Here is a 27,801-nt window from a genome sequence, read left to right on the forward strand (position 1 = left end):
ATGTGTGATGCCAGCTGTGTGTATGATTGAATGATTGCACCTAATGCATGCACATGCCTAGAGCATGTTAGCACTCCCATGTCTCTGTGAGACTTCAATGGAGTTCACAACTAGGAGATGACATCATGACACACTAAAGCTAACATACACCCTGCCCCATCAGCACGGCCTTGGCTATGCATGACATGTTGATGCAAAGGGTAGAGTGAACCCAATCACATAGTTGTGCTTGGGAAGGTGAGTGACCCATGATCTGTCCAAAGACAAAGGTGCTTTGGATAGTGTGGAGCTGTCCCTTGGAAAGAACTACCTGCAAGGTGTTTGATTTAGGGGTGCACCTGGAGGTTGTGTAGGCATTGGACCAGAGGTTTACATTGTGAGAGCTTCTCCTAATGCCTTCTGAGTAAGAGCTGCTGGCCGACCAAAAGATGGGGGGAAGACTGCTACAGAGGGATGGAACAGCACGAGCACAGCTAGGAGGAAGATGGCAAGGTGAGAAGTACAGGAGCTGCACCAATGTGCAGACAATCAGACAGGTGTTGACAGCAGGTGAAGGAAGGCAGAGGGCAGAATGGGTGGAAGCATTGAAGCAACAGGTGGACGTTGACAGGTGACAGCATAGCAGGCAGACAACTAGGCAGCAGGTAGGGTGAGGGTACAGGGCTGGTGGAGTAAGGGTGCTGCAATGGTGGTGGCAGCAGCAAGCTCATTGAACTGCTCCCTAGCATGGTGTCAGGTTGTAGTATGTATCAGCATTGCATGGCATGCCTTATGTTTTGGCTTTGTATATTCCTTTAGCAATTGATCTTCTTGGTAAATACCAAAGCATGCTTAAGATTAGATTATGCTTAAGAGGTCCTCATCTTTTCCTGATTGTTCACAAGATTCTTGGTGGTCTTTTCTCATGACTTCAATTGTATTGGTTCATAACAACTTGCACATATGTGCATGCCTCAATGATTAAACATTCTGTGTTTCAGGAACAGCTGGATGGTTTTGAAGTGATTCTGAAGATCCATCCAGATGATTTGGCTGCCCTTGAGGTGATAGGGATTCTAAAGAAGTGCTGTTAAAGATTTATCATATGGTATACAGTTGCTTATTTGCATAAAACATGATTCAACTCATTGTCTTCAAAAAATTGCTTTAATCTAGACAGGATCATTACAAATTAGAATATGGTCTTGTTGAGTTGCTTAAACACATAGTATTACCATTGTAAAATTTGAACATTTTAATGTCATTGCTTGCTGTCTCCTGAAATCATGAACAAATGTGCTTTTTTCTCTGGCTTCTCTTCCCTCTGCATAGTGATTCACTCTGACTTTTGAGCTTGTCTTCTTCATTGGTTCGATGCTTGCCTATTCCTGTTTACTTCTGTTTGTTGCTGTTTACTTGTGGATTGGGTGCATTCACTTGCTGCTTTTTTGTGTTATTTTACTATTAGTGTTTATGAGGAAGCATGATGTAGCTTTTGATAGTGAACTTACTTTTCCCACTGCACGGCTTTTGATTTCCCACTGCAGAAGCCTTGGTTATAGGTGATGTATAGTGACGAGAACTAGGAAGCCATGTTTGGGTGCATTTTCCTTGCTGCTTTTCTTTTGTCATTGTACTTCGTAGTGGACGTGATTTTCCCACTGCATGGCTTCTGATTTCTGCTGCTTGGACTTCAGAAGGCTTGGTTATATGATGTGTAGTACTGAGAATTAGGAAGTTATAATGTAAGGTACTAAGGATGCAAGTTTTATGGTAGTGAATATAATGGCCTCCCATGGCTTACATGATAGAAATCAAGGACTAGCTCTAGATTGCTGATAAGATTGTGTAGTGTTTGGGGAAGTGTGATACATCCAATTTTCTCATCATAGGAAGTTTGGCAATGTTGTGAATGTTTTTCACTCTTTTGCCATTATCTTCAAGGAGGACTTTTATCTAGTCTGAAGGCCCATTGTTAAATGGCCTACTAATCTAAACTAAATGGCCTACTGATCTCAAAGCAGTAGAACAAAGTTCATTTCATGCACCCATCAGCTGTGCTGGTCTTACCTGGCTCCCTCTGCCAAAAGGTATCATGGAGCACCAAGGCATTGTGGCTGTTATAGTCAGCAAAGATTAAATTTCTAAGTATTGATATATTTCCATGTTCTGGTATGTTGATAATTTTTATTATCATAACAAGAGACAATGAGAAGAGGAGATATTGTGGAGCAGAAGATTTCACAATCATTATTCTTTGTGGATGCCGTGTTGCTCAAAGTGACAGAAAAACAACTGAGGCTGGTTACTATGAAACATATAGGTTAAACAGCTGCACAAACAGGTATCAAAACATGTCTTCATTATTTTCAAGGCACATAATTTTGGTCTATTCTATATCAAGAAGGGATAATTTGCAGCTTTATTCTCTAATGACCTCACATAGACTGAAGATTATAAACAAGTCAGCTCAACATTGAGTTGGTGGTCAGCTTATACATCAGTGGTATAGTAAGCAGCAAATGATCACCACATGGAATTTTGACTACCTTGTCATGAGTCTAAGCTCAAATGAGGCTTGCCCAAGGAAAGAGCCTTTAATGGAAGTGGTGAATCACGTTGCAAACACACACACACACACACACACAATGGTTGTTTGTTCCTGTAGGATGCTGTTCTGATAGCCTTTTGTCTTCATGTATGTGGTTGCCATCCGGCTGGGTTGGCTGGAAGGCCTCATTTAAATATTTCCATACATTAATTTAAACTTCTTCATGATAAAGAAAGAAAGAATTGATCACCTCTGGCTGGTTACCACAGCCAATGCTGTTTGGAGTCTGCACAAATCTAAGGCTAGGTGGAAAATGATTGTGATGGACGACTAGCTAAACAAGACTCCTTTCAAATGTAAAGTCATTCTTTGGAGAGTGATGATTGTTGGACTTTCCCTTTCCTTGGCTCTTTCCAACTATATGTTTGAGTTGAGAGAACTGTATCGGAAAGAATCTCTTGCGGACCCAACAAGGACCTACCTATAAAAGTCAAGAGTCATCCGAATAATGGAGGCAGGATCAATCACCATATCACCTTGGCCATCCTTTAAGCGCACAATATTTTCCCGAGCATATTTCGAATACGGACGAGCAAAAAATTGATGAGTTTGACAATTGTTATCATGTAAAGCTTCGGCTGCGTGTTTTCTGCACTACATGTGATGAGACATTGCTTCACCTCTTTGTCTCTTGCTCTACTATGCGATAGATCTGGAATTTCATTTCCCAAGTGTGGTTCTTGGTAACTCAGCACCGCATACTAGTTCGTTCGTGGATTATGGGAAATATGTCCTCTATGCCTTCTTTGCATTCAGATTGTTCCTGCCTATTCCATTTCCTCATTCAGACAGCCCTATGGCATATATGCCGTATCCGCAATGCCTTTATTTTTGATTCAGCATCAGGCATCCATGGGCATGTGGCCCGTGTGCGTGGATTAGTGTTATGGCAAATCTCTTCTATGATGTTAGTTGACGTGGTTCTTCCGGATATTGCTGCTTCCTAGCTGGTGATTGTTCGCTCTACTCCAGCTATTCCTTCTGCGTGATTTATTAGTACTGTTCATGTAATAGGTTGTTCTGAGAGCCTGCAGGCCTCATGTAAATATTTCCAGTGAGAGAGAGTTTGTCAGTTAGCTCTATGCCGACCTGATGGTCTATTGCAAATATTTCCTTCTTAATACAATTTTCTTCATGAAAAAAAGAGAGAGAGAGAGAGGTTGCACAGACTTGGGTGCTGCGTCCTGTGCCTCTGATGTAGGGCAGGTCTGTGTGATCCGGATCCTGTGTAACTTGCACTCCCTGTGTGACCTTCAGATGAGTAGACTTAAGCGAGATCGCGTGACCTGCACCACATTGTGATTTTCAGACTGTCCACAGACCAGGAGGAGAGCCACAAGAACTGCAGACAGTGATGACTTGCCTGTAGACACTGACAACTAGGAGGAAGGCCACAAAATCTGCAGACCAGACCAAGAGTAAGGCCACGAAACTGGCAGATAGTGACACAGTAATGAAGCATTCAACCAAGAAAAGAAATCTAACTAAAAACTGGAACAGACATGAAATAACAAGAGAACTATTGCACCAAGACATCTTGCCATGTATTAATGATGAGAGTTCCAAAAACACATGACAGCCATGGCTGATGCTTCATCTAGCAAGAAGGAAGCTAACATCGAGAAAGTGAACAACAAAACTTAGTGAATGAGCCAAAATATGTCTTCTCCTAGCCTCTTGCCTTCTTTATCCTAACCCCTCATTTCCAAAGTTAAGGGCACATTTACATAGGCAAGGGCTGAATTTACAAGGGTTGGAAATTACTAGGTATGGAATTAGCATGATTCCAAAGTACAAAAATATCAAAGTATTTTTGCTTCATGACAGACACTCTGCCTCTAGTATCACGATTTGACTGCAACCGAGTGTAGCATCACCACCTACTATCTGGAACACTGATGACCTACTTAAAACATCATGACCTGCTAGAGATATATATATATATATATATATATATATATATATATATATATATATATATATATATAGATAGATAGATAGATAGATAGATAGATAGATAGATAGATAGATAGAGAGAGAGAGAGAGAGAGAGAGAGAGAGAGAGAGAGAGAGAGAGAGAGAGAGAGAGAGAGAGAGAGAGAGAGAGAGAGAGAGAGAGAGAGAGAGAGAGAGAGAGAGAGAGAGAGAGAGAGAGAGAGAGAGAGATGTACCTACAGCGCCTGACGTCTGATGTCTGATGCGCTTCATGCCGGACGTCTGCCCCGCCTCCCGCCTGTCAATCGCTGCCCGTCGCAGGTACCTGCAGCGCCCTGCCACTCTGCACCGCCTGTGCTTGATCCCTTGACGCCTGTCCCGTTGACTGCTCTGCGTTAGCGTGCAGGCCTGCCGCAGCCGCGTGTAAGCCACACTTATGGTTGACCCGTTGCCCGGCACCTCGATTCATCTGCGCGTGTCGGTCCTGTTCTCCGTTGCAGTCCTGTTGCTGCAACCGGGTGGTGCACTGATTTTGCAGTCCCGCCTCTGATCAGAGAGAAGCATGGCTGGCCTGGACATGGCTTTTATTGAACAAACGGTGGCCGCTCTTGGTCCGGATTCTGATGTAGAGGAATCGGAGGATATGGTGCCGTGTACAGAGGAGATGCCGCCTGCTCGTGACTTTCAACCTGCGGGTAAACGCTCCAAGCTTACGCCCGAAGAGATAATCGGTCATCAGGATCGTTCTTATGCTCAGGTGGCCTCTGATTCTGTGGATTCCCAGGAGATTGACTGGGAGCATTTGCTGGAGTTTGCCAATACGTTGCTTGGCGACCATGTCCAGTATAATCATGAAGCTTTTTCTGACGCGGGAATTGAAGAGATTCTGGAGGCAACGGTGGATCCAAAAACGGTCCTGCGCTCTTTTTCAGTGTTTTATGACCGTGCAGTTATACTCTTCTTCACTGGGAGGATCCCAGTGCTTTCCCATATTCGCCAGTGGTTGCACCATTTACTGCAAGGGAAGTGTGTTGAGGAGATTTTTGTTGGACCTCGAGGCTTCTATGAGGTATTGCTGAACTTGGACAAGCATCGGACTGAGCTCCTGTCCAAACTACCATTATTCTTTGATCACCTCTTGGTCCATGTCGTGCCATGGTGCCCTATGGCAGACTTTCAGCGCCTGCTTCAACGTGAATGCCGGTGTGGGTTGAGGTGGAAAATTGCCCGGCTGTTTATTGGCCATTGTTAAAGGATGCCATGGCCGTAGTGGGAACGGTCCTGGTCCCCCCAAGCCTAAGGGCAATGAATAGAAACCGTTTGTGTATGTTATGGGACACTACCAGGAAGAGTCCTACGTGGCTGCGCCTTAATTGCTCTGGCATGCATCCTTTGCATTTTCGCTTGAAATGGGGTAACTTTGTGGGACACTGCTTTTCGTGTGGTAAATTGGGACACTTTATGGCCGAATGCCCAGAGAGGCAACCGTCTTCAGATAATGTGCATGTTGTGCCGCCTAGGGATGACATGGTGCTTGTGCTCCCTCATAGGAGGAAACCCAGCCATCCAATGTTTTGGATAAAGGTAAACAACAGGTTTTGGGTTTGGATTCTCGTAGCAATGAATGGATAGAGGCACGTCCCAAAAAAGGTAAGAAGTTGGATGCTACTTTGCCGGATTCTGGGCCTACTGTGTCACAGGATTCAATGCGCACGTATATGCGCAGGAAAGAAATGTTCTCTTCACAGCATGCTGCGCATACTATGGTTCCTTCTGCTCCCCGTAATCAATCTACGAGGAAAGTATATATAGACGGGCCCAAGGGCCCGCCTGCTAAGTTGGCATTTGATTCTAAAGGCAATGTGATTACACCTTGGGATCGTTGTTATCCCCGGGCCATCCCCAAGACAGTGGATATCCCATCTACTTCTAAAGCTGGCCGGCCGAATTCTTTTGCAGTCTTAACTGATTTTTTGGATGATGGTGTCCTTGACATTCTAGCAGACAAGGTGAAATCGAGGCAAGCAGTGCCTCCTTCCTGATTTTTCTTTTTACAGATATATGAAGATAGCCACGTGGAATGTGCGAGGCATTTGTTCTCGCCATAAGCAACATGCCATGTGGACTGTCTTGCATGAGAATCAGTGGGATGCCTTGTGTGCGGTGGAGCACAAGAGTCACGGTGAAGTAGGAAAAGTGGTGGATTGCCATGGTTTTCGCTTGTTTTATGCAGGGACACATGCTGTGCATTATTCTGGAGTGCTTATGATTGTCCATGAGAAATATCAGCCTATTCTTATTAAAAATGATGTGCAGGGCCGCTTTGTGGTAATTGAAATTTTATTTGAAGAAGAGATCTTATGGTTGCTGGGCCTCTATGCTCCGAATGACCCTTTATCTTGCCGGGATCTTTGGAAGACTTTGTAGAGCTCCATGTCACTTGGCAGAAGGGGTTTCTTGATGGGAGATTTCAATATGTGTGTTGACTCTTCACAGTCCACTTCAGGGCATTCGGTGATGGATGCTCCGGAAAGTCGGGCGTGAAATACCTTTGCTCTTGCAGCTCTTAAGCAAGATCTATGGTCTTGGTTACAACCTTCCTCTCCAGGGTTTACTTTTCATTCAGCACAGTATGCATCTACATGGTCGTGGTTGGACCGAATGTACATCATGCAGGATGATGATTTTCTTCCTGAGATGCTGGAAATGAAAGTATTGCAGCAATATGCCTTGTCCGACCATTTCCCTCTCCAACTTGAGATACTGGCACAACCCATTGCACCGTTTATGCAGTTGTTGGATAGACTTCCTTTACGTTTCAACTCTTCTTATTTGAAGCATTCAATCTTTCAGGGCTATATGCAGCAATTGATTGAGAAATTTTTATTGGACTTTACCTCTGAGGGCACAGTTTCTTTTGAATGACTGGTCTCTAATGTGCAACGGGTTGCTCGCCAGTATGGGATACATCATGCCTCTCTTCGTCGGCGGCGTCGCCATGCAGCGGAAGGCTTACTGGCTTTGGTTCGTTCGCTACTGGTGGATACCCCAGATGATGATTTTCTATTATCACTGGCGCAGCGTTTGGCCGATCTTATTAAAGAATTTCAGTTGAAATCCTATCAGCAAGCCAAATTACACAATTTGACTAACAATTTGCAAGATAATACTTGCCAGACTCATAAGTTCTTTCGCGCCTTGCATGCTTCTCTTGCTCGAGAAAATATGACCAGACTTCAGGATTCAGAAGGTCGCATGGTTACTGATCCGCACACCATTGTCGATATGTGCAGGAATTATTTTCGGGATCTTCTTGGTTCTTCTTCGTCGCCTTCTGACCAGGTTACGTATGCACGTTCAGTTTTCTATGATCTGGTCCGCCATCGGGTTCCACTTGATATGCGAGCTACTTTGGAGGCAGATATTTGTGAGGAGGAGGTTATGGATGTTTTGTTACATCTGCCCAAGGATAAAAGCCCTGGCTGGGATGGCCTCACCAATGAATTCTTTGAGTGCTCGGCTACCGAATTGGTGAAGCCATTGGTGGCTATGTTTCAGCAGGTTTGGGAAACAGGGGTCATGCCTTCCTCATGGAAAGAAGGCCTTATCAAATTGCTTCCAAAGGTTCCTTCGCCGCCAATGTTGCAACAGTGGAGACCAATTTCATTGATAGGCTCGATGTATAAAATCTTTTCCAAAGTCCTGGCGAATAGGCTCCACAAGCACCTTCCAGCTATTGTGCATCCTCTTCAATATGGTTTCATTAAGGGCCGTAACATTCTGGATAATATCTTAAATGTACAAATGGCCATTGACTATGCAAGGCACTCTAGCCAGGAAGTGGTATTGATTCAGTTGTATCTGGAAAAGGCCTTTGACTATTTAGATTGGTCTTTCATTGCTGAACTTATGTCTGCTATGGGTTTTGGTGTGCGGATGTCCCGATTGATCTACACCATTAGTGCTGAGGCTTCTTCGCGTGTTATGCTCAATGGTGGGGTTACAAAGCCATTTGTCCTTGCACGCTCGGTGAGACAGGGTTGCCCTTTGAGTCCTCTCTTCGTTGCCCTGGCGACTCACCCGGTTCTTTCAATTTTATCTTCAATGGCAGCTTCTGATCAGCTGGCTGGATTGTCTCTTCCTTTGGGGCAGCACTTCATTAGCCAATCTTTGGCTGATGATAGCTTTATGATTTTGCGTGCAGACAAGGATAACATTCGCAAGGCATTAGATGTTTGGACACTCTTTGGTCATGCTTCGGGTCTTCGCATCAATGCCTTCAAATCAGCCATTCTCAGCTGCACGGAGTCGGATTTACAGTCATTGGGCTGGCAGGGTTAGGTGGTTGCCCGTGGCTCCATTGTCAGGCATCTTGGGTACCCGTTGGGTGTTGATGTTCGGCCAAAGCAGCTACTGGAGTGGATTTCACAGAAACTGGCAGCTAAGTTTATGTATTGGAAGTCGCAAGCGTGGCCCTTTCATGTCCGCCTCAAAGTGGCGCAGACAATTATGCTGCCAATGCTCACATATTTCTTGCCATTGCTGCCCTGGACTCCTACTACTTTGAAGGCTCTCACTCGCCCTATTCGTTTCATGTTATGGAAGAAGGATTCCTTGCACGCAGGTATTTTGTGGATTTCGTGGTCACATACATGTACCCCCAAACGCCTGGGTGGTGGGGCTATTTTGGATGCTGAAACTCATATGCTGGCCCTTTGTTGGTCACTTTTTCGCGCTATGTGTGTGGATCATCACCTGTGGACCATTATAGCCCGTTATTTTCTAGAGGACAGCGGGCTTCGACATGGCAATACACAAATTCGGGGCTCCTGGTGGCATGTCCTTAATGCAGACTCTCGGTTTTCCAGCCCCGCCTCTTCTCTATTATTGCATTTGGTCGGCTCTTGGAAAGTGGTGCTCCAAAAGGCGAGTTGGCATCCAGTGGAGGACCGCTTGCATGCTAACTCCTTTCAATTGGAATCGTTGGCAGTCTCAAGATTACTTTCATGGGAAGACAAACATGAGCTTCGACCAAAATTTAACCACATGGCCCGTCTGGGTGTGACTTCAGTTGCGGACGCCACCCTTGCCAGTCGTAATGTCTTCGCATCGTTTCGTACGGCCAGGAGACTTTTCAGAATCCCGCGTGGATACCATGACTTATGGGAGCAGCTTTTGCTGGTACTTTAGGGAAGGCAACCTTTTCCTGCCCTTGCGGTGGATCGTCCTTGGCAGGACTGGGACCTTGCAGGCCAGTTGAGTCTGGAAAAGGCCTCTGCTAATGAGGTGTATCATCTTCTGATGAAAGATCATCAATGGCTGGGTGTTAAAGCTAATTCTGTATGGGGTTTGCGGAAATCTCAGTCATGGTGGAAGGCAACGGTGATGGAGGGCTGGTTGAGTAAGACACCGTTCAAATGCAAGGTCTTTCTTTGGTGGGTGATGATTGGTGGTCTTCCTCTTGCCTCGGCCCTTTCCAAGCGTCGAATCTCGAATGGCAATTGTTTCTTCTGTACCACTACTGTGGAATCGGCCCGGCATCGATTTATTTCTTGCCCGCTGGCCAAGAAGATCTGGTCGCTCTTGTCACAGGTTTGGCGTACAGTGGTGGGGTCCTCGCTAACCCCTTTCGATTGGGTTTTTGTGTGACCAAAATACCCCACACCGCCACAGTTGCATATGAAGATCTTGTTTCACTTCTTCAGATTTTGGGGATGCTGGCACAATTGAACCACTCGGAATGCCTTTCTTTTTGATTCCGCCTCTAATGTACCGAAACACATTGCCCGGCTTAAAGGTCTCTTGCATTGGCAGATAGATCTCATTCGGCACTCGGACTTGCTCCCTCAGGAGGACTTGCTTACCTGGCATATGGCAATTTCCTCTGGGTCTTTGCCATCACTTGTGTAACTTTTGTGTGGCTTAGTACTGGGATCTTACACGTTGGCTTAGAGCCCTCGTGTATCTTGTAATCATGAAAACTTGTACCCTTTTTTCGTAATTAATACAATTACCTTTTACGAAAAAAAAGAGAGAGAGAGAGAGAGAGCTACAGAAATGGCTGCTTCCTGTTCCAATGTCCTAGTGCGACCATAAGCATCAACAAAGGGACCCACAGTCTGTCCTTGAAGGCAGCCGACGAGTCCCTGCAGGTGGTCCTTCGTAAACTGCAGACAGGCATGACCTGAAAACGACCAGTCAGAAAGTCCAGCAATCATGCAGTCTAGCACTCCTATCAGCTCTGCTAGCGGACAGAGACAGCCATATTGAGCAGTTGGTGCAGACTGCATGTAGGCAGTCCATTGTAAACTTCAGCCTGCGTTGATTGCAGACCTGCACTCTCTCCTAGGCTTGTACACAGCCAGGTGCAGTACAAACAGGCAGGCAGACATGTGGGCAGGCTCCCAGACCTTAAACATAGCAGTCCTGTAGGGCTCCTCCGAAGCCCCATGTGTGCTCCTATGTGCAAGGCACCAACCCATCTAATGATTTCCAGGACCCAGATTAGGACAGCCTGCTAGAATTTGCCAATCTCTATTGGGCAAATACATCAAACATAATCATTGTCTCTTGCAATGTGATGTTGAGGATGTTTTGGATACCCATGTGGACATGCAGAGGGTCATCCACTCCTTTTCTTTTTATGAGTGTAGAGTCATTCTCTTATTTAGTGGCAGAATTCTGGTGCTTTCTTGGATTCACTAGTGGATGGCATCCATCATGCAGGAGGATTGTGTAGAAGAGATATTTGTGGGTCCCCGAGGCTTCTATGAGGTCATGTTGAGATTGGGGAAGAACACGGATGATCTTTTGGGCCAATTGCCTCTCTTCTGTGATAGACATTTGGTGCATGTGGTGCCGTGGAGACCCATGGCTGATTTTCAATGTTTGCTCAAACAAGAATGCCAGGTATGGTTTGAGATTTCCCAACAGCTTATTGGTCTCTGTTAAAGGAGGCAATGTCAGGCCATTGGCACTCCTCTGAGTATGAGGGCGGTCAACAAGAATCACTTGTGCATGTTGGGACATTGCTCGGAAGTGGTCCAATTGGTTGAGATTTAATTGGAATGGTATGCATTTGCTATGGTTCAAACTTAAATGGAGCACCTTTGCTGGTGATTGCTTCTCCTATAGCAAGCTTGGCCACTTCATGGCAAAGTATACAAAAAAGAAGGATGTGAGTTGAAACCAGCCTTCTTGGAAAGGGTGGTAATTCCTTGATGAAGCACTTAATTACAACAATCAGTAAATAAACATAAAATGAAATGCACAATTTACCTTAAGAATCTGGGACAGTAGACACCTTATTGGTTCCAAAATTGGTACCCGTTTCGGTATTTCTTTAACTTCAATTGCCGATGGATGTGTTACAAGCTGAGATTCCATGATCTCATTGGCTGATCTAAAAGCCCTTTTTGCTGATCCAACAATTATCAAATAAATTGGGCAATTTGACCCCTGATTTTCACCTAGGACTTGCTCTGACTGAACCCCAATTGGCCAAATGTTGCCCTAAATTTACAATGGATGGTTGGACATTTGAAATCCTTGACAATACAACAAATTGCATGTGCTAATTTTAGTGTACAATGCCTTATCTTATTGGCACTAAACCCTGCAAAAATTCATGGTTTACAGTGGAGATCCTTCTGTTGTCCACCGTGCTTGAGATTTGCTCAAATTGGCTGAGAAGTGTTGAGTTTCTTGAAATGGGTTGGAGAAGGTGAGCGAAAGCCAAGATGAGAGAGAAATCTGATTTTCTTCCTGAGAAAACCCTGAAATTTGCATGTTGCTTGCTGTAGCCTGCGTTTGAATGCAGTCACCTACTGCTAGGGATCTCCAAAATGCTGTCACCTAATCAGTAATGTTGTTGCCAGGCCTTGGAAGTATCTCCTTGCTATCCCTTGCTTGTTTTGGTTCCTAGATAGCTATCTTTTGTAGCAAATTGCTGTTCTCCCAAGTTGTAAACCGACTGAGTGGTTGAGACCCGGCTCCCAAAAACGTTTACATGGGTATTTTTACCAAGTAGAAACCTTCTAAACCCATTTTTCGGTATTATCTAGCCATCTTAGTAATTTTCAGAATTAAATAATCGTGAAAATTAATTTCAGTCTTTTTGACCCTGCCCACAATTGAATGTGCCATCCATAATTAAATTGGCTAGGCCATTAGCAACCTGTAATGGTTCCCAACCTCTGTTGATACTTAGATTGACATTAATTGATTGATTAATACTAGCCCTAGTGTCAGCATTCACACTTATTGGCCAAACAATTGTCCTAGAGTCAAAATTGATAGCAACTAACCACCAAAACCCAGTTGGCATAACTTATCATAACTTTTGCCTTTGACACCAAACTGACATCTCAGGGTCTTGGGTCCCAATTTGTAAAATAATTAACTTGCATCTCACATGTGCAAGTTGCATTAGCACATTTGATTAACTTTTAATAAAATGCTACGCAAAGCAATAAAATTTCACGTCTGGTGATAGACCACCCCATTGAAATCTCTACAATATTCCTTGATTGCACTGCATTGTGCCAAAGAAAAAGCATACTGCACTGGAATTTCCATAAGGCATCACAATCACAACATTGATCACTATCGTCCAGCCATGCCATATGCCCCCAAGCTATTGAAAATTTCCAATCAGCATACCCATAAGATAAAAAGAAAATTAGTCCAGAAGTGTTGCTAGAAACCCATTGAATGCATCCATAACTCATATTTCTCTAGTGTTTTGACTATTATACAATAGAAAAGCACTAATTTAGCAAAATGCATGGCTGAAATTGTCAATGGCATTTACTAATATGTTGCTCATGTAACCAGCTGTAAACCATTGAAAAATGAGCATAATCTGATCATAAACTGATCACTTGTTGATTTGAGAACTGATCACAAAGTGCTGTAAATGTGACTCTCAACTGTTCACAAATTGATGGCAAAAACTGATGAGTACTAATGCAGAATCTGATGCAAAATCGATCTCAAAAGTGACTATAAACGGTTCTTAAACTGGTCAAAAACTGAGTTGAAACTGATTAGAATTTGATCTCAAAATTGAGACAAAAACTCATGCCCAACTGGTCATGAACTGATCCCAAACTAGTGCAAAAGTAGTCTCATAGCCGTGGTAACAACTGTACTCATCCACATACATCTCATAGTGATCGATACATTGAGTAATGACCTCATGGTAGACATATTGTCAAAACAATACTTTGGATGCATGCTGAATACATTCGAGATCCACTATATGCGAGAGCTGTCCGCAATTGGCAGAGTGGAATTGCTACCGCTCCCTTGAGCATCATATAAATGCTCCATATGGTGTTGGTCATGAGGAAAAATGCAGTCAGTAATACATGTAATGTGTGGGAAAATGTATCTTGGTATGGTTGGTAGTATGCAAATTCCCATGTACAATCACATTGCAATGGTCCAAAGTATGCAAACAAGAATGTTTCCTAATGTATCTGGTACTCCTAGCATGTTAGATACACATGAGGGGCTAGTCAATTGGATACAATGTTGCATATTAGTTAAGTTGAAATTGCGCAACAATATGAAAGTATAAAGCATCACAATGCTTAAGGGAAAGAAAGGCCTACAATTTGGTGGAGGGTTCGAGGCAAGTAAATTGGGCAATTGGCCCCTTGATTTTCACCAAGGACTTGCTCTAATTGGACCCCAACTGACCTAATGCTGTCTCAAATTTACAATGGATGATTGGGCATTTGAAATTCTTGACAATACAACAAGTTGCAGGTGCTGATTTCAATGTATGATGCCTTATCTTGTCGGCATGGGTCGGAAGATGGTTGCTAAACCCTAATTTTCTCAAAAATTTAGGGTTCATTGCAAGGACCCCTCTATTATCCACTAAATTTGATTGAGATCTGAAGTGAGCGATACGTAGTGACAATGCAATGTCTTGTGATGAAAATGTTAGGTAGAGAGCAAAACGTGAGCAAGAGTAGAGAGTGAGAGTCAAAGAGAGAGATGCACAATGTTCTTAGGTACAATCTTTTTTTTTTCGTATGTATCTCTTTAGGTTTTAGATAGATATATACGAAGGTACAAATGTACTAAGAGTGTGTTCACACCCATGTACATATAAAAGGCACGATGGCCTTTTATTCCCAACAACCTCCCACCTAAAGGCAATGTGCCTTAAGAGGAGAAAAGAATCAGCTAAGTCGAGGTATGTACAAAGCTGAAATACATATACCTATCCAACTCCCATCATCTGTTGGCAATGAGCAAACTGCTTGGTTGGAAGACCCTTCGTGAGAAGATTTGCAGGATTATCATTTGTATACACTTTTACAAGCTCAATTCTCTTGCTGTCAAGTACATCTCTAATGAAGTGATACTTCACCTGTATGTTCTTCATCTTTGCATGAAAGATGGGATTTTGTGCTAGCATAATAGCACTTTGACTATCACAATGGAGAACAGGTAACTGCCAAGCTCTCCCACGAGACGTGAAAGCTATAAAGCCTCCTTGCATACCTCAGTGGCAGCCACATAGTCTGCCTCTGTAGTAGACAATGCAACACACTTTTGTAGCCTAGAGATCTAAGAGATTGCTCCTCTTGTGAAGGTAAACACATACCAGAAGTGGACTTTCTGCAATCCGCATGACCAGCATTGTCTGCATTTGTAAAGCCAACGACAAATGCCTTATTCTTTCCAAAGAAGATGCACAAATCCTTTGTGCCTTTGAGGTATCTCATAATACCTTTCATTGCTTTCCAATGCTTTTTACCAGGGTTTGCCATGTATTTGCTAACCACTCCCACTGCAAAGGCAATCTGCTGCCTTCTTGGTGTACAAGCAGTGATCCACTTGACTTCTATGAAAACCTTGAGACTGCATAAATGTATCAAACTTATGATACCATTCTCTTGGTGCTTGTTTCAGCCCATACAAGCTCCTTTTGAGTTTACATATCATCTTGTCTTTCCCTTTCGCCACAAACCCTTCAGGTTGTTGTATATATATGTCTTCATGCACATCACCATGTAAGAATGCAGTCTTTACATCCATCTATATGAGCTCCATATCTTCAGCTGCAACCAATGCCAAAATGGTTCTCAATTTAGTCATCTTGACTTCAGGAGAGAAGATCTCATTAAAGTCAACTCCATGTTCTTGCTTGTACCCCTTTGCAATACCCCTTCGCAACCAATCTTGCTTTGTACTTTGGCGAGGAACTAGAAGTGACCTTCATCTTGTAAACCCATTTGCATGGAAGGGATTTTTGGCCTTTAGGCAACTGCACTAAGTCCCAAGTGCCACTTTTCTCAAGAGATTCCATCTCTGACAACATGGCTTTATACCATTTCATGCTGTCCTGTGTGTCCATTGCTTCCTTGAAGCAGGACGGTTCACCACAATCTGTCAACATGACATAATCAGCCACATTGTTTGCATCAGGAACGAATCTATTAGGTTGTCTAGTAGCCCTAGACGATCTCCTAACCCAATGATTATTGTTTGCTGATTGCTAAGCCTGTAAATTTTCATTTTCAGCTTGTTGTCCTAGCATTTCAGCCTACAAATCAGCTTTAACAGCTGGCTGTCTTGGCTGTTCCTGCACATCTAGTGGCTCATCATTATGGGCAATGGCTGGTTGATCATTTCCAACATTATTTTCTGCATTTAAAGGTCTATTTACAGCAGGTATTTGTTGCTGTACAGCAGGCACATTTTGCTGTCCAAAAGGGTATTTCTTCCCGGAATACAACCTTACGGACCTCCTCAGTCTTTTCAGGCTGTTTATGCATGCAATCTTATCGGAAGATAACATCATTGCTGTGTACTATTTTCCTTTTCTCGGGATCCCATAATCTATATCCCATTTCATCCTTGTCACCATATCCTAGGAAAATGCATTTACAAGACTTTGGTTTCTTCTTTACAAATGTGCACAAAAGCCTCGCAGCCAAACACTTTCAGGTGAGCATATGAAGGTTGCTTGCCCAATCACACTTTTGGAGGGATCCCCCCTCCCCCCCCTCTCAAAACAAAAAAAAGACCTGTTCGGTGGCCGATTAATCAAGTGAACAACTGTCATAACAGCCTCTGCTCAAAAGCCATGGGGTAATGCAGCATGAGATATCATAGTATGGATTTTATCATGTATGGTCCGATTCATACGCTTTGCAACTTCATTTTGGGGTGGATTATGAGGGGCAGTGAGCTCCCTCTTTATCCCTTTGCTATCACAAAATGCCTGAAAGGCCTTGGACATATACTTCCCACCATTGTCAAAGCGAAGACACTTAAGTGTCTTATCAGTTTGATTTTCAACTAATGCCAAGAATTTTGAAACTTGTCAAGCACTTCGTCCTTGCTATAAATAGGGTAAACCCATACCTTCTGTGTAGCATCATTGACAAAGGTGACTAAGTATTTCTTTCCCCCTAAAGATAACCCTGGCATCTGACATACATTGGAATGTACTAACTCTAGAGGAGAAGATTTCAACGAAAGAGACTTTTGATGAGACATTAGTGCATGTTTACCATAAATACAATGATCACAATGCTCAAAATCAGCATAATGAAGACAAGGCAAGTAACCCAAACGAGAAAGTACTTTCATTCTAGTTTGACTCATGTATCCCAACCGGCCATGCCACAAAGAAACACTTGGCTGCGCGGTCACAGCAACAACATGGTCATGCATACTAGATACATGGAGAGGATACAAGATATCAGTTTTACAACCTCTAGCAATCAATCTAGATCCCTTACAAATCTTCCATTTCCCATCACAAAAGATGGTATGAAATCCATCGTCATCTAGCTACCCTATGCTAATTAAGCTCTTCTTGAGCTAAGGTACATGCCATACATGCTGACGTGTGAAGACAGAACCATGTTGAAACTGCAACTGCACATTGCCAATACCTGCAATGTCACATGCATAGTTGTCCCCAAGATGGACAACACCATGTCGACCCCTTGTATAGTCAGAAAACCACTCATGATGAGGGGTGACATGAAAGGAAGCACCTGAATCTAGAATCAAAGTGTGCATGTCATCATCCGTATCTACAAGTAAAGCATGTGTACTAAAGTATGAAGAGAGAAAGAGTACGTCATTCCCATTGTCACTGTCATGAGTGACTACATTCACTTCTTCGATTTTGACACTGCTCTTCTTAGGGTGACTCTCTTCTCTTCCTTGCTATCATCTGTCTTTTTGTCCTTTCCTTTCTCTTTCTTCCATTTGTAGCAGTCACGTTTAAAGTGACCCTTCTTGCCACAATGATGGCATTGAACATCCTTACCACATGATTTATTGCGTCCCTTGCTATCAGATTTGCCTTTTTGTTGTGATCTGCCCCTAGTATGCAAAGCATTGGAAGACTTATTGAATGCATTGTTGTGCCGATTCATTTCTTCCATGAGTAGAGCACTCTCTACATCAGCATACAAAAGCATCGCATTAGAATTGCTCATAGCAGTCCTAAATGTATCCCAACTCTTTGGCAGAGTGCAAAGCAAGAATGTAGCCTTAAATTCTTCATCGATCATGAACTTCAAGGCAACCGGCTGGCTGAAAATGGAGTTAAACTCACTCAAGTGAGCAGACATTGCTGTATCCTCTTTTATACACAAATCCATAAGGCTTTTCAGCCAGTAAACTTTGCTTGCGGCACTCTTCTAGGCATACAGTTCTTCCAGTTGAGTCCAAATAGCATAGATAGAATCCAAACCTTCAATGTTAAACAACAAGGCATCAGAAATCGATCGCTTGATGGTTGAGTGTGCAAGAAAATTTAACTCATCCTGTTCTTCCTGTTCCATATTTGCGGGCTTTGCCCCTTTGGTCTTAATTGGCCTTGCTTGCTTCTTCTGCAACAGGATATTATAGCATTGCTTTTGCTAGACTGCAAAGTTATGTGCTCCTTCAAGTTATGTGCTAGACTGCTTTTGCTAGACTGCAAAGTTATGTGCTCCTTCAAGCTTCTTAATGTGCATGAGATTACTGCTGTCATTGTTGCCAGCCATGATTTTCAGCCCAAATGTGACCAAAAAATTCAGCAAATGCAGGCCGAAACTGTCACACAAGTGACCAAGGTACAAACAAGTACAACCAACAATAAATAACCACATAAAAGTAGAAATTTCAGATTTGCAAATAAATTTTCAGAAGCACTAAACCTTGTGCTATAGCACTCCACAACTGATTACAGTTGTTCCAAGGACAAATACATCACATTACATGAGAAGTCCCAAATTTTGGCTGCAATTGCTATTGTACATGCACCCATGGGCACAAAATTCGACATGTATGGTCAAAAGCCCCAAAATTTTTGTGCTCAAAGCATCAACCATACATCTGCATTGTCTTTGACATGCATAGAATAGGCCAATTTTGCCAAAATAGAGCGATTTCAGTAAAACCCTCAAATTGCATGGAATTAAACCCGCATGTACATAAAATGACCAAATGGTGCACAAATTTCGCCCAAACAGCAAAAGCCCCAAATTGCACGGGGTCCAATGTCATCAATGTCGAGAAATTGGGTAAATTTCAGCCCAATTCTTGCATGTGCATGAAAAGCCCCAAATGTCGGAGGCAAAATGTCACAAATTCCTGCAATTTTTGAGACAAATATCAATGTTGTGACTTGCTCGCATCAAATCTGGACAAATTCCCAAATTTTTGGTACAAATCTGCCCAAAATTCTGAACTGTGCTTACACGCACGAACGCTCGCCAAGAGTAAGTGATGGCTGAAAGGATTAAGGGGAAGATTTGATTTTTTATCAAAAGAAAAAAACCTTTGCGTAACCTAACATGAGTCCATTGGCTTGTCAGGTGTTGCACGTGCTGCAGTCTCATGCGGCGCCTGCCCAACTGTCCGCACCTGTCTCACGCCATCCGTCAATTACGCTTGCCCGTTGTCGCATGCAGGTCGTCTCCTGCCCGTCGCCAGCATGTAGTCGCGTGCTAGTTGTCGTTCGTGCAGCAGTCGATTGCACCCGACTAGAAAGCCTGGTCGCTCCTTGCATGCGACCACTGTGTCTGCCCGCCGTGCCAGTTGTTTGACACACTGGACGCCAGGGGGTCGAACTCTCTGCTGCTGTTCGTCAAGGGCTCGAACGCTGCTGTTCGTCAGCACGTTAGCTGATCTCGTCAGATCTCGGGAAGTGTGCGAAATGTGACTCTTTGATACTAGTTTGAAGTGAGCAATGCATAGTGGCGATGCAATGTCTTGCGATGAAAATGTCAGGTAGAGAGCAAAACGCGAGCAAGAGTAGAGAGTGAGAGTCAGAGAGAGAGATGCACAATGTTCTTGGGTACAATCTTTTTTTTTCGTATGTACCTCTTTAGGTTTTAGATAGATATATATGAAAGTACAAATGTGCTAAGGGTGTGCTCACACCCGTGCATATATAAAAGGCACGATGGCCCTTTATTCCCAACAAGATCTACTCAAAATGACTGAGAAATGTTGAGATTTCCTAAGAATAGTTGGAGAATGTGAGAGAAAGCCAAGAGAGAGAGAAATATGATTTTCTTTGCGAGAAAACCCTAAAATCTGCCCGTTGCTTGCTCCAGCCTACATTTAATGCAGTCATCTACTGCTAGGCATCTCCAAAATGCTGTCACCTGATTAGCAATGTTGTTGCCAATCCCCTGGAAAGTGTCTCCTTGTTGTCCCTTGCTTTTTAAGGCCCCTGGATGATTGTCTTCTGCAGCAAATTGCTATTCTCTAATTAGAAAATGGACCAATAACTTCTCTCTCTCTCTCTCTCTCAAGCTGTAAATTGACTGAATGACTGAGACCTAGCCCCCAAAAACGTTTTCTTAGTTCACATGGGTATTTTTGATAAGTGGCAGCCTTCTAAATCCATTTTTCAGCATTATCTAGTCATTTAATTAATTTTCAAAATTAAATAACTATGAAAATTAATCTTAGCCCTTTTGACGTTGCTCAAAATTCTAGTGATCCATTTGGTGTGGTTCTACAAGGTTGTCCTTCAGAAGGTGATTTGGCATCCATCAAAGGATCGATTACAGGCTAATTCCTTGCAGATTAAATCGTTGGCTGTCTTAGTTGCTCTCTGGGACATTAAGGTAAGTTTGTTTATTGGAAATCTCAAGCCTGGCCATTTCATGTGCTCTCAAAATGGCACATAGAATTATGTTGCCCATGCTTCCCTTATTTTGCCACTTTTGCCTTGGACTAGGACTACTTTGAATGACATTACCAAGCAGATCCACTTCATGTTGTGGAAAAAGGATTTAGTGCATACCGATATTTCCTAGATTTCTTGGAATCATGCTTGTACCTTGAAAGGCATGGGTGGTGGGGATGTTTTGTTGGATGTTGAGACTCACATGGTTGCTCTCCATCGGTCACTTTTTCAAGCAATGTGTACTGGTCAACATCCGTGGAACTCTATTATTCACTTTTTTCTTGAAGATTGGGGTTTTTTTGTATGGTAATACTAAAACTCGGGGTTTGTGGTGGCATACTCTTAATATTGATTTCCAATTTTTGACATCTTCATTTGTTTTGGTGACCCATTTAGTGTGCTCATGGAGGATTGTTCTTCAGAAGTGTAGTGGCATCCAGTGGAGGATAAATTATTTGTTAGTTCCTCACAAATGGAATTGTTGGCTATGTCTCACTTGCTCTCTTGGGAAGGGAAAGAAGGGGATCATTCCAAGATTAATCGGATGGCACAATTGGGTTTGGTCTTTGTTGCTGATAGGACACTATCAACTCGTGGCGTGTTGATGTATGTCCACACCGTTAGATGGGGTTTTCGGATCCTTGGACCGTCCTGGATATTGTGAGCTATGGGCCAAGATCTCAATGCAGTCGCATGATTGACATCCCTTTTTGGCACTAGATTCTAATAATCTATGGCAAGATTGGGACCTTGCCAATTGACTAAGTCTGGAATGTGCTTCAGTTAACCCAAGATATCAGCTTATGATTATAAACCGCCATTGGTTGGTGATAAAAGCCAATGGTGTTTAGGGCCTATACAAAAACCAAGGCATGGTGGAAATTGATTATCATGGAAGGGCAGCTCAATAAGACTCCATTCAAATGCAAAGTTTTTATTTGGAGAATGCTGATAGGTGGCTTGCTCCTTGCCTTGGCTCTTTCCAAGTGTTGTGTTTTGAATGGCAATGGTTTTTCTTGTAGTACCAGTGTGGAGTCTTCCCACCATTGATTTATTTCTTGTGTATTAGCCAGGAAAATTTGGTTCCTTTGATGTGCCAATCTTAGTGGGTCTTTGCCAAGGAAAAATATCCCACTCTTGCACAACCACACTTGAAGATCGTGTTTTATTTTCTTAGATTCTAGTGTTGTTGGCACAACTGGGTCACTCGGAATGCATTGATCTTCGATTTGGCCTTAAAAGTTCAAAGTCACGTTGCTAAGCTCACGGGTCATTTCCACTAGTAGTTTGATCTTATTCTCAGCATGCTGATAACCTCCTTAGGGAGGATTTATTTGCTTGACATATGGTGGTGTAATGAGGACATGTATTTTTGAAACTTTTCTTAACATGTGGATTAATTTTTAAGCACATGGTTAAGTAAATGTTGCACATGTGAGGTGTAACTGGGGTTAGAGTAAAATTTATGAGCCTAGGACCCAAGGAAATCACGGGATGTCAAAGGAAAAAGTTGCTACATGTTATGCTGCACATGTACTTGGTGATATTTGATGCTAGTTGTTGGCCTTGGTCATTCATTTGGCCATAATTGTCAGTTGGTGATACTAGAGAAGTAGCATTTAATGGTACCTAATGCGAATCTGATGGTCAAAGATGGAGTAGAGACACTTACTAAATTAATATTTAATTATGAATAATACTGGAAAACCCATTTGGAAAGGCTGCATTTGGTGAACTTGCCCATGAAGGCTAGTGGGAGGCTGAAGAAGAGGAAAAAACGTGACCATTCTGTTGTGAATCATGGGGAGCTATTGGAGCTGATTGGGACTGTTTTTACTCCATTTTTCAGTAGGAAAGAGCAGTTTGGTTGCAAGTGGCAGATCTTGGGGACCCCTACACTACAGGTGACAGTATCTATAGGCTGTTGAGACAGGGCAGTAGAAGTAAATGACTTATTTTCTTCAGTTCTTTGCGAATAAAGTCTAAAATTTCTCTCTCCTCAGCATTCTCTCTCATCTTCTAGCCTTTCTACAGCCTTGCTTCGAAGATTACAGCATTGAGATCAGCAAAGGCTGAGAAATTTCAGATTTCTTTGTTATAAACCCTAATCTGCAACAGAAATTAGGTTTAGCAGTAGCCTTTGGAAGCATGCCAGAAATTGGAAGCTCCACGACTTGGATTTGATAGGGTTGAAGTTGTTTCTAGTCAAATTCAAGTGGAGGGACTAGGAAATCAATGAATTTGGGGCATTTTCCATCTTCATCAAAGCAGGTGAAGGCCATTTGACTGCTCGAATCAAGGGGCAAATCAAATTGAAGACTTGCTGGTCATTTTGGATAGCAAGTGGAGTTGGAATACCGAAAGAGATTGGGAAAATCCCATTCTACATCAACTTCTTCTTCAATAAAGGGGTGCCGCTTTTGGGGCCAATAGGGTGTCCATTGTCCAAGATTGTGAGTTAATTTGCATTTCTTAGTTTTGTAATAAATGTTGTTGCCGTAACTAAGTTGTAATCAGGGAATTACCACCCATCCACGGCAGGAAGGCTAATTGTGGGCAGTTTCTTCTTCTTCTTCTGTACTGTGACTTTTGCATTTCTTATGTGATTAATATAATTACTCATTTAGTTGCTTGGCATATAGTAGTTTCTTCTTCTTCTCTGTTGTGACTTTTATATTTCTTATGTGATGAATATAAATACTCATTATGAGAGAGAGAGAGAGAGAGAGAGAGAGAGAGAGAGAGAGAGAGAGAGAGAGAGAGGATGATTTCATCAGATGTGGTCCTTGATGTGGTACTGTGCTTGAGAGGATTTTCATGGCTAGCTAGTAGGCATAATGTGAGACTTGTATACCTTCTGTTTGGATGGCCTAAAAGCCAGATGTAAATATTCCAACATTAATATATACTTATTTACGAGAGAGAGAGAGAGAGAGAGAGAGAGAGAGAGAGAGAGAGAGGATGATTTCATCAGATGTGGTCCTTGATGTGGTACTGTGCTTGGGAGGATTTTCATGGCTGGCTAGTAGGCATAATGTGAGACTTGTATACCTTCTGTTTGGATGGCCTAAAAGCCAGATGTAAATATTCCAACATTAATATATACTTATTTGAGAGAGAGAGAGAGAGAGAGAGAGAGAGAGAGAGAGAGAGAGAGAGGATGATTTCATCAGATGTGGTCCTTGATGTGGTACTGTGCTTGAGAGGATTTTCATGGCTGGCTAGTAGGCATAATGTGAGACTTGTATACCTTCTGTTTGGATGGCCTAAAAGCCAGATGTAAATATTCCAACATTAATATATACTTATTTACGAGAGAGAGAGAGAGAGAGAGAGAGAGAGAGAGAGAGAGAGAGAGAGAGAGAGAGAGAGGGAGGGAGGGAGGGAGGGAGGGAGGGAGGAACGTCGCGAGGCTGTCGATGGCGGACCGTGGTCGCTGCCGTTTGCCCTTCGTCGGGTGAGCTCGTCCGTCGCCTGTCCTGGGCGCGGGGGTCCTTGCTGTCGCCCTTGCGTCACGTGGCCCTGCGTCTTCTACATCTCGCCCCTGAGCGTCGCCTTGTTCCGTCCCGCCCTGTATACTGCCGGTCGCGCTGCCACGTTTGCAGCCGCCCCGTCTCCGTCGCCTGTGCTGCTGTTCGAGGCTCCACCTACGTGTGCTTGTCCGTTCCTGCAGAGGCGACCGCTCCTGTAAATCCTAAACTTGACGACCTGCGTCTGCTTGTCCTTTCCTGCAGAGGCGCCCAGCTCTTGTAAACCCTAAACCTGACCGTTGTCAGAGAGGCAGCGTCCCGGACAGCGTGTCCACTGATCTGTACAGAGAGAGAGAGAGAGAGAGAGAGAGAGAGAGAGAGAGAGAGAGAGAGAGAGAGAGAGAGAGAGAGAGAGAGAGAGAGAGAGAGAGAGAGAGAGAGAGAGAGAGAGAGAGAGAGAGAGAGAGAGAGAGAGAGAGAGAGAGAGAGCAAGGCCGGCGCTGTTTGTGCTCCCTGTGAGCTCCTGGTTCTGACCGGTACACGTAGTGATACAGCATGGCGGGTCTGGATATGGTTTTTATAGACCAAACGGTGGCAGCTCTTGGCCCGGATTCTGATACAGAGGAACCCGAAGATATGGTTCCCTGCACAGAGGAGATGCCCCCTGGTCCTGACTTCTAGCCTGCGGGCAAACGCACCGAGCAAATGTCGGATGAGACAATGGATCATCAGGATCGTTCTTATGCGCAGGTTGCCTCGGATTCTGTGGAGTCTCAGAATGTTGATTGGGAGCATCTCTTGGAGTTTGCCAACACTCTGTTGGGTGATTATGTGCAACATAATCAGGAAGCGTTTTTTGACTCTGGAACTGAGATGTTCTTGAAGCCACTGTGGACCCGAAACATGTCTTGTGCTCATTTTTAGTGTTTTATGACCGTGCTGTTATACTCTTCTTCACTGGCAAGATCCCAGTGCTTTTCCGTATCCGTCAGTGGCTGCACAGTCTGTTACAAGAAGAGTGTGTTGAAGCGATTTTTGTTGGGCCTAGAGGTTTTTATGAGGTGCTGTTGAAATCTGACAAGCATCGTGCTGATCTCTTGTTCAAACTGCCATTGTTCTTTGATCGCCATTTGGTCCATGTCGTGCCATGGCGCCCAATGGCAGATTTTCAGCGCCTGCTTCAATGTGAGTGCCCGGTGTGGGTTGAAGTGGAAAATTGCCCGGCGGTCTATTGGCCCCTATTAAAGGATGCCATGGCCATGGTGGGCATTGTTCTGGTCCCCCCGAGCCTCAGGGCCATGAATCGTAACCGTTTATGTATGTAATGGGACACTACTAGGAAAAGGCCTGCGTGGTTAGGTCTTAATTGCTCAGGCATGCATCCTTTGCACTTTCGGTTGAACTGGGGTAACTTTGCAGGGCATTGCTTTTTGTGTGGGAAATTGGGGCATTTTATGGCTGAATGCCCAGAGAAGCCATTGACTTCAGATACTGAGCATGTTGTGCTGCCCATGGATGATATGGGGCTTGATGCTCCATTGCAGGATGCAACCCAGCCTCCTAGAGTTCTGGACAAAGGTAAACAACAGAATCAACAAGCAGCTTGAGGTCTCTCAAGTGCAAAAAATACCTGGAATATTCAAAGGTAATTTATCCAAGCCAACACAAACTACACACTGCAATGTCAAACAAAAGGCATTAAAATAGAAAACCAACCGATAGAGCAACCGAGAAGCAGCTACATCAAGATGGGATTGAATAGGTTGATCCTCTTTTTTTTGGACTTTTCTTTAGCACCGGTTTTCTTAATGTTTCCAAAAATATGTTTTCTGCCCTCGTATCGTATGGATGTGAAGTAAACATGAAGAGATGGCTCATCGCGGAAATTAATTGGATGCTCTGTGGTAGATGCTATTCTTATCTATTGCTCCAAAGAAGGAAGTACATTCTTTTCTATCATGTCTAGCGCTTATATGCGCAAGAAAGAAATGTTGTCTTCAGAGCACAATGCTCCCACTATGGCTTCCTCGGCTCCCCGTCATCAGCCTACCAGGAAAGTATATATGGACGGTCCAAAGGGTCCACCTGCTGAATTGGCTTTTGATACTAGAGGCAATGTGATTACCCTGTGGGATCGTCGTTATCCCCATTCCATCCCCAAGACAGTAGATATACCGTCCACCTCCAAATCTGGCCGTTAGAACTCTTTTGCTGTGTTAGCTGATTTTTTGGATGAGGAAGTCCTTGACATGCTAGCAGAAAAGGTTAAATCGCGGCAAGCTGTGCCTCGTACCTGATTCTCTTTTGAACACACATGAAGATAGCCACGTGGAATGTGCAGGGCATTTGTTCTCGCCATAAGCAACATGCCATGTGGACTGTATTGCATGAGAATCAGTGGGATGTCCTGTGTGCTGTTGAGCACAAGAGTCACGGCGAAGCAGGAAAAGTTGTGGATTGCCATGGCTTTCGTTTGTTTTATGCGGGGACACATGCCATGCATTATTCTGGGGTGCTTATGATTGTGCATGAAAAATATCAGCCGGTTCTTATTAAAAATGATGTGCATGGCCGTTTTGTGGTGATTGAAGTTGTATTTGAAGGAGAGATCTTATGGCTACTTGGCCTCTATGCTCCAAATGATCCTTTATCCCGCCGGGGTCTTTGGAATACTTTGCGGGCCTCCTTGTCACTCGGCAGAAGGGGTTTCTTGATGGGGGATTTTAATATGTGCGTGGATTCTTCGCAGTCCACATCGGAGCATTCGGTAATGGACGCTTTGGAAAGTCGTGTGTGGAATGTGTTGGCTCGTGACGTTCTTAAACAAGACCTTTGGTCTTGGCTACACCCTTCTTCTACAGGGTTTACTTTCCACTCTGCACAGTACGCGACTACATGGTCGCGGTTGGACCGCATGTACATCATGCAGACAGATGATTTTCTTCCTGGGATGCTCGAAATGAAAGTGTTGCAGCAATATGCCTTGTCGGACCATTTCCCTCTATAGCTGGAGATGCTTGCACAACCTATTGCACCTTTTAAGCAATTTCTGGCTAGACTCCCTTTGCGTTTCAACTCGTCTTATCTGAAGCATCCAATCTTTCAGGGCTATATGCAGCAATTGATTGACAGATTCTTATTGGACTTCTCTTTTGAGGGCAATGCTTCGTTTCAACGATTGCTCTCTAATGTGCAGCGGGTTGCCCGGCAGTATGGGATCCGTAATGTCTCTCTTTGTCGGCGGCGTCGATAGGCAGCGGAGGGCCTACTGGCTTTGGTTCGTTCTCTGCAGGTGGACACTCCAGATGATGTTTTTCTACTGTCACTAGAGATGCGTTTGGCTGCTCTTATTAGAGAGTTTCAGTTGAAATCTTATCAGCAAGCCAAATTGCAAAATCTGACGGAGAATTTGCAAGACAGTGCTTGCCAGACGCATAAGTTCTTTCGAGCTCTCCATGCCTCTCCTGCTCGTGAGAATATGACCAGACTCCAGGATGCAGAAGGTCAAATGGTCCTTGATCCGTAGACTATCGTGAATATGTGTAGGAATTATTTCCTCGACCTTCTTGGTTCCACTTCTCCACCTTCAGACCATATTACCCATGCCCGCTCAGTTTTCTATGATCTGGTCCACA

The 27,801-nt window shown here is 43.7% G+C and overlaps 1 protein-coding gene across 1 annotated transcript in view; it reads left to right on the plus strand.

The window, feature by feature from the left end:
• Positions 1-27,801, plus strand: part of LOC148041900 (Tetratricopeptide repeat (TPR)-like superfamily protein) — a 174,609-nt gene that overhangs the window by 43,251 nt on the left and 103,557 nt on the right. The window contains exon 8 of the mRNA XM_087683924.1: positions 981-1,043. Coding sequence (XP_087540050.1) covers positions 981-1,043 — 63 coding nt within the window. The remainder of the gene's footprint in view (positions 1-980; positions 1,044-27,801) is intronic.

Source organism: Lygodium microphyllum, chromosome 1 (genome assembly GCF_053477565.2).
Source record: "Lygodium microphyllum isolate KBCC chromosome 1, Lygodium_microphyllum_v1.1.10, whole genome shotgun sequence".
Taxonomy (NCBI): Eukaryota; Viridiplantae; Streptophyta; class Polypodiopsida; order Schizaeales; family Lygodiaceae; genus Lygodium; species Lygodium microphyllum.